The 7,946-nt window shown below is 42.1% G+C and overlaps 1 protein-coding gene across 1 annotated transcript; it reads right to left on the reverse strand.

Annotated features, from left to right (window-relative positions):
• Positions 1-553: 553 nt before the first annotated feature.
• Positions 554-6,943, reverse strand: LOC137535140 (gastrula zinc finger protein XlCGF57.1-like). The gene is made up of 5 exons (XM_068256956.1): positions 6,888-6,943; positions 5,818-5,923; positions 5,598-5,695; positions 5,314-5,491; positions 554-2,347 (listed from the first exon to the last, which is right to left on the reverse strand). Exons 2-5 carry the CDS (start codon positions 5,849-5,851, stop codon positions 1,431-1,433), a joined length of 1,227 nt encoding a protein of 408 aa, XP_068113057.1. The 5' UTR covers positions 5,852-5,923; positions 6,888-6,943; the 3' UTR covers positions 554-1,430.
• Between the last annotated feature and the right edge of the window lie 1,003 nt (positions 6,944-7,946).

Raw genomic sequence — 7,946 nt, forward strand, 5'->3', positions numbered from 1 at the left:
CTCTAAAGAGTCAGTCATACTACCGCATTGTTTTATTATTTGCTTATAAATTGTTGATTTGCTAGCTAGGTTGTAAATAACCGTTTCTTCCTTTTAGGATTAGCTAGTATCCGATTTCCTGTGCAAAATCAATAACTTTAGTTTTCTCGATTGGATACAACCGAGATCCATCATATATGGACCCAGTAACCTTTCTTTAACGTTGCATTGCTCACAGTCTTTAAGCCTTCGGAAGTGACTATTCCCCGAACGGTAACTGGAGCATGTCAAACGTGATTGGGCTGGCTACCGTATTATGATAGCGTTGGGGTCTCTTTGCCCTATCAAATCAGAGTGGTGGCAGTGTATTTACCCGATTTCCAGCGCGAAATCGATATTTTTAGTTTACAGATTGTATATACAATCAGGATTGTACATGTATGGGCACCTCCAACGAATCTTAACCGTTTACTACGCACACAGTGAATTTGCCTCCAGCAGTCTCTAGTGCATGAGACCTGCATGGCAACAGTGGCCTAGTAATACGGGATTGGTGGATGTTTGTCCCATTACATATTGTTGGCAGCTGCGCGACCAATCTTTATTGTCAGTCTGTTCACCGTACTTCCTGCGTATGCTAATGGGAGCAGATTAGACGGGATTGGCACGCTCTGTCTCCTTTTCTTTCTTCCCTGTGATGATCCAGCAACTGGTCTCGTTGTCCGTCTGCGTCCGTACTTCCTGCGTCGCTAACGGGAGCAGATCTCGACGGGATCGCAGGGCTTGATTGTCACAGGGTCTCCCTGGAAGGCCACAAAAGTACTCGGGTTTCCAAGTACTTCCAAAGATGAGTGGTTCAATACTGCACAAGCATCATGTTACATTTGTCATTGTAATCACCAGTTCTGTATTATGTATCAGTGTCCATATTTGATGTATAACATTGTCTGTATCATTATGTACCCCTTTTTTGTTTTCTTACTTTGTACAGCGCCACAGAATACTGTATGTTGGCACTTTATAAAATAATAATAAAATATAAGACAACATTCTGTGAGTAAGTGAAGCTGCATTTGTGATTTGTTATACCATTGTCTCTCTCTGAAATACTGTTAGTATTTGTACCAGGCCTACACCCTCAGACTTTCAAGTATTTCATGTCAACTCTCTGCTCAAGAGAGCATTAACATAGCCATACCCTTTTCCCACATTCTGCATTCAATTAAGAACATTCACCAGTGTGAGTCCTCTAAAGTATAAGAGACGTTTCCTTTTCCACTAAGAGCTTTCCCACGCCCTCATCACTGAACAGTGCACTCGCTTGTGTGACCTTCCTTGCGTTTACCAAGCAAACTTTTACCATGGTAACATTTCCCGCACTCTGATTATAAAACATAAGGGTGTGGCTTTTTAATGCATTGCTTATCAAAGCAACCTTTTCCTTGCAAGAATCATGAAAAAGGATGCCGATCTGTATGTATTCTCTGGTGTCTGAGCAGGTTTCTTTTGTCAGTGTAACTTTTCCCACATTCTGCACACATGAAAGGTCGCTCACCTCTGTGACTCCTCTGGTGATTAGAAAGGTTCGATTTCCGAATGAAACTTTTCCCACACTCTGCACATGTAAAAGGAAGCTCCCCAGTATGACTTCTCTGATGTCTAACAAGGTCTCCCTTTAAATTGAAACACTTCTCACACTCTGAACAGCTAAAAGGACGTTCACCAGTGTGATTTCTCTGGTGAGTAAGAAGGCTTCCTTTCTGAATAAAACCTTTCCCACACTCTGGACACGTAAAAGGATATTCACCAGTGTGACTTCGCTGGTGTATAAGAAGGTGCTCTTTTTGAATAAAAGATTTCCCACACTCAGAACACGAAAAGGGGTACTCCCCAGTGTGACTTTTCCGGTGTATAAGAAGGTGCCCTTTTTGAATGAAACATTTCCCACACTCTGAACACAAATAAGGTCGCTCCCCAGTGTGAATCCTTTGATGTACAACCAGAAGTGACTTCCTTGTAAAGCATTTATCACATTCTGAACATGAAAATTTCTTTTCAAGCTCTTGACTAACTGGATGTGATTTACCAGAAGAATATTCTTCAGAGTTAGGCAAACAATCTGATATCTCTGTACTGTGACACGTGGGATGGATAGTCAAGGTAATTATATGTGATTCATCAGATTGATCAGCAGGTTCTTCCAGATATGAGGGGGCCATTGATCTATTCGCCTGGAAAACCCTGTGATGTGTAGTTCCAGTAATGTCACCTCTTCCTGGAAAACATTGTGTGACGCCATTATCTTCTGCAGCATCATCTGAAGGTGGAATAAGATTTCCCTCAAAGGGGTTCTCAACGTACCGTCCATCTGTTGAGGCAAGAAACGGACACAGTAATAACATAAACAAATTCATTTCCCCTATTTTACAGACAGGAGATGGGCCTTTCATATGGTGTACAGTATCTCCTCCTCATTTGTTGGTACTATGATGTTATACTGAGGAATGGAGATGGGCCTTTCATATGGTGTACAGTATCTCCTCCTCATGTGTTGGTGCTATGATGTTATACTGAGGAATGGAGATGGGCCTTTCATATGGTGTACAGTATCTCCTCCTCATTTGTTGGTACTGTGATGTTATACTGAGGAATGGAGATGGGCCTTTCATATGGTGTATAGTATCTCCTCCTCATTTGTTGGCACTATGATGTTATACTGAGGAATGGAGATGGACCTTTCATATGGTGTACAGTATCTCCTCCTCATTTGTTGGTACTATGATGTTATACTGAGGAATAGAGATGGGCCTTTCATATGGTTTACAGTATCTCCTCCTCATTTGTTGGTACTATGATGTTATACTGAGGAATGGAGATGGGCCTTTCATATGGTGTACAGTATCTCCTCCTCATTTGTTGGTGCTATGATGTTATACTGAGGAATGGAGATGGGCCTTTCATATGGTGTACAGTATCTCCTCCTCATTTGTTGGTGCTATGATGTTATACTGAGGAATGGAGATGGGCCTTTCATATGGTGTACAGTATCTCCTGCTCATTTGTTGGTACTGTGATGTTTACAGTATCTCCTCCTCATTTGTTGGTGCTATGATGTTATACTGAGGAATGGAGATGGGCCTTTCATATGGTGTACAGTATCTCATCCTCATTTGTTGGTGCTATGATGTTATACTGAGGAATGGAGAATGGCCTTTCATATGGTGTACAGTATCTCTTCCTCATTTGTTGGTACTATAATGTTATACTGAGGAATGGAGATGGGCCTTTCATATGGTGTACAGTATCTCCTCCTCATTTGTTGGTACTATGATGTTATACTGAGGAATGGAGATGGGCCTTTCATATGGTGTACAGTATCTCCTCCTCATTTGTTGGTGCTCTGATGTTATACTGAGGAATGGAGATGGGCCTTTCATATGGAGTACAGTATCTCCTCCTCATTTGTTGGTACTATGATGTTATACTGAGGAATGGAGATGGGCCTTTCATATGGTGTACAGTATCTTCTCCTCATTTGTTGGTGCTCTGATGTTATACTGAGGAATGGAGATGGGCCTCTCATATGGTGTACAGTATTTCCTCCTCATTTGTTGGTGCTATGATGTTATACTGAGGAATGGAGATGGGCCTTTCATATGGTGTACAGTATCTCCTGCTCATTTGTTGGTACTGTGATGTTTACAGTATCTCCTCCTCATTTGTTGGTGCTATGATGTTATACTGAGAAATGGAGATGGGCCTTTCATATGGTGTACAGTATCTCATCCTCATTTGTTGGTGCTATGTTGTTATACTGAGGAATGGAGATTGGCCTTTCATATGGTGTACAGTATCTCCTCCTCATTTGTTGGCACTATGATGTTATACTGAGTAATGGAGATGGGCCTTTCATATGGTGTACAGTATCTCCTCCTCATTTGTTGGTACTATGATGTTATACTGAGGAATGGAGATGGGCCTTTCATATGGTGTACAGTATCTCATCCTCATTTGTTGGTGCTATGTTGTTATACTGAGGAATGGAGATTGGCCTTTCATATGGTGTACAGTATCTCCTCCTCATTTGTTGGCACTATGATGTTATACTGAGTAATGGAGATGGGCCTTTCATATGGTGTACAGTATCTCCTCCTCATTTGTTGGCACTATGTTGTTATACTGAGGAATGGAGATTGGCCTTTCATATGGTGTACAGTATCTCCTCCTCATTTGTTGGTACTATAATGTTATACTGAGTAATGGAGATGGGCCTTTCATATGGTGTACAGTATCTCCTCCTCATTTGTTGGTACTATGATGTTATACTGAGGAATGGAGATGGGCCTTTCATATGGTGTACAGTATCTCCTCCTCATTTGTTGGTGCTCTGATGTTATACTGAGGAATGGAGATGGGCCTTTCATATGGAGTACAGTATCTCTTACTCATTTGTTGGTACTATAATGTTATACTGAGGAATGGAGATGTGCCTTTTTATATAGTGTACAGTATCTCCTCCTCATTTGTTGGCACTATGATGTTATACTGAGGAATGGAGATTGGCTTTTCATATGGTGTACAGTATCTCCTCCTCTTTTGTTGGTAATATGATGTTATACTGAGGAATGGAGATAGACCATTTATATGATCCACATTATCTAGTACAATGGTGAACCTGGTTTACACATGGACATCTTATCATAGAGATATCCATAACATGAATTTAACTACAATAATCATAATCTGTCTCTATCCCCGCCTTATCTTACCTGTAGGTACCTTCCTCCCAATACAGGCCTAACACTTTTCTTAACGCCTACCTGAAGTGACACGGGGGTTGATTCACCAAAGGCTAGTAACATTGCCCACCTCATGGCAATCTTTATAGCCTATATTGAAAATAGTAACCCTTGTTGCACAGATACTGTGACGAGCGTTACCGAAGCAACGCACATAAACAGTGTACCGTGCATTAGGAAGTAGCATAGCGCAAGCTAGGCCACTTCCGTATCAAACTGTGTATGCACATTGCTATGGTAACTAGTGATGCCTAAGCACTCGAATTCGTGATTTAGATGAGGCTTAATTGCCTCAGGTGTGCAGGGGGGAAACAAGGGCTTATTGTTTCAAATAAAAATAAAAATAGGAGACTCAGTTCTGTTACTTACGTTTTATTTACCATTGGTACTACACGTACATATGTTTTTTTCACTAACCAATCAGTAACCAATTATGCTTCACACCACCTCAGTAGCCCTACCCTTAATCAACTCATCCAATATTAATTATCCAATGAATCAGATGATAAAATAATATAATTTCTTTGTTATCTACCTGCCTTGATATCCAGGGAGCTCTCCTCCTCTTTGACTGTCATGACATACAGCTCTTCTTCTTGCTCTTTAACTGTCACCATCAAGTCACCCTCTCCCATAGACTGCTGTTCAACCTTCACATACATATCTTCATCTTCCTCTTTAATATCAACTTTTACATCAGCCAGTTCTTTACCCTTCATGCATAAAAGCAGGGAAGAATAATAATTCAAGTTGTTAACAATGTTTAGCTATGACTACATAGAACAGTTTGAAGTTCGATCTGAGCTCTTGACCATCTACCTGATAATGGCGGGAGATGGTGACCTCTTTCTGTGGACAATCCTGGGAATTAAGAGGACCTGTACATCTCTCTGGTGGGTTTCTGTTACTGGATCCATCTGAAGGAAATACACACACTGACGGAATACATTGACTTTACATGAATATCAGGTGATTGGGGGGGGGGGGGGGGATCCCTTCATACTGCTCTCTCCTTTACAAGAAATAAGTCTGCTCTTACCTGGTGATGGGAGGGGCAGCTGACTTTCCATCATGGTGTCAGAAATCCTTGAGTCCTTTCAAAATTCTACCACTGCTCAGTAGCTGAAGGATTTTGTAGGTGACATCTATTCAACAGTAATGTGTCAGATCTTTATAAAAGCATAAATAGTAGCAAGTAACAGAGATAAGGCACTAGAATGCAAGCTCCTGTGTTGCAGAGACTGATCGCAATGGATCAGTGATCTCTGTACAGCGCTGTGGAATATGTCAGAGCTACATAAACGTATAATAATAGTGTGTGACTGTGGTGAGGACATCAGAGATTAAACTCCTATGGTGCAGAGACTGGTGGGAAGGAATCAGTGATCTCTGTACAGTGCTGCAGAATATGTCAGAACTATATACATGTATAATAATAATAGTGTGTGACTGTGGTGAGGGCATTAGATTGTAAGGGCCCCCTTTTGTGTCTTGGAAATCATTCTACATTTTATTCATCATGTTACTTTTATCACTGTCCTTACCAATTCTGTATTTTGTATTCTGTATCGTTTTTGTCTTTAATTATGTATCTTGTATATTGGTGTACACCATTGTCTATATTATTATGTACCCCATGTTCGTTTCTTACTTTGTACAGCGCTACAGAATATGTTGGCGCTTTATAAATCAATATTAATAATAATAATTAGAGTGCAAGCTCCTATGGTGCAGAGACTGATGGGAAAGCATCAGTGATCTCTGTACAGTGTTGTGGAATATGTCAGGGACATACCGTATAAATGTATAATAATAATAATAGCATGTGACTGTGGTGGGGACATTAAAGTGTAAGCTTCTGTGGTGTAGAGTTGATGGGAATATATCAGTGATCTTTGTACAGCGCTGTGGAATATGTCAGAGATATTTAAATGAATAATAATATGTAGCTGTGGGGAAGACATAAGTGTAAGCTCCTGTGGCGCAGATACTGATAGGAATGGATTAGTGATATCTGTATATACACAGTAACATCTGCTGATGGGGGAGGGGGCACAGCCACAGATGAATTACTGGATGTACTGTAAATATCAAATAATCTCTTATTACCTCCTCTGCTGCCAGTTTCAGAAATGTCTCCTCTTTACTTCCTGCCTCTTGGCCCCACCCCTTCTTGTTTGTAGCGTAGCCACAGTCTCAGTGCCTATACCTTACATTGTAGAATGTCACTACCCAGTGGACAGTTCAGAAACTGTGGTGTCTCACGTTTTACTCAGTAAAGAACACTGAAAATAGCCCAACTATAGGAAGTAAATGTATTTGAAATGTGGATAGTATGGAGACGGGTTAGAACATAATATCTGAACAGATGTCAGAACAGTTTGTTTTGGAAAATCCCTCTCATTTGTTGTCCTTATGGGCAATGAGGAAATAATACATTCATTACGGACAATAAAAGCCAAAACATCCTGGTCTCCCTTGTCCTGTATCCTTCCCCAGTCATTTCATCCTCTCCCTCCACCCTTGTGCTGTGCCAGGTCCTCCTGTGCCTTTATTTCCTGTACCCCAAATAATCTCACTCCACCCTTCTGCCCAGCCCTGTCCCCCCAATCATCTCCGGCCATCCTTCTGCTCTGCCCAGTCCTCTCCCTTTCCTCCCTGTACCCCCATTCCTCTCCCTCCATCCTTCAACTCTGCCCAGCCCTTTCCCTTTCCTCCCTGTATCCCCATTCCTATCCCTCCACCATTCAGCTCTGCCAAGCCCTCTCCCTTTCCTCCCTGTATCCCCATTCCTCTCCCTCCACCATTCAGCTCTGCCCAGCCCTTTCCCTTTCCTCCCTGTATACCCATTCCTCTCCCTCCACCATTCAGCTCTGGCCAGCCCTCTCCCTTTCCTCCCTGTACCCCCATTACTCTCCCTCCACCATTCAGCTCTGCCCAGCCCTCTCCCTCCATCCTTCAACTCTGCCCAGCCCTCTCCCTCCATCCTTCAACTCTGCCCAGCCCTTTCCCTTTCCTACCTGTATCCCCATTGCTCTCCCTCCACCATTCAGCTCTGCCCAGTCCTCTGCCTTTCCTCCCTGTATACCCATTGCTCTCCCTCCACCCTTCTGCCTGCTCAGCCCTTTCCTACCTGTAACCCCATTCCTCTCTCTCCACCATTCAGCT

Source organism: Hyperolius riggenbachi, chromosome 10 (genome assembly GCF_040937935.1).
Source record: "Hyperolius riggenbachi isolate aHypRig1 chromosome 10, aHypRig1.pri, whole genome shotgun sequence".
Taxonomy (NCBI): Eukaryota; Metazoa; Chordata; class Amphibia; order Anura; family Hyperoliidae; genus Hyperolius; species Hyperolius riggenbachi.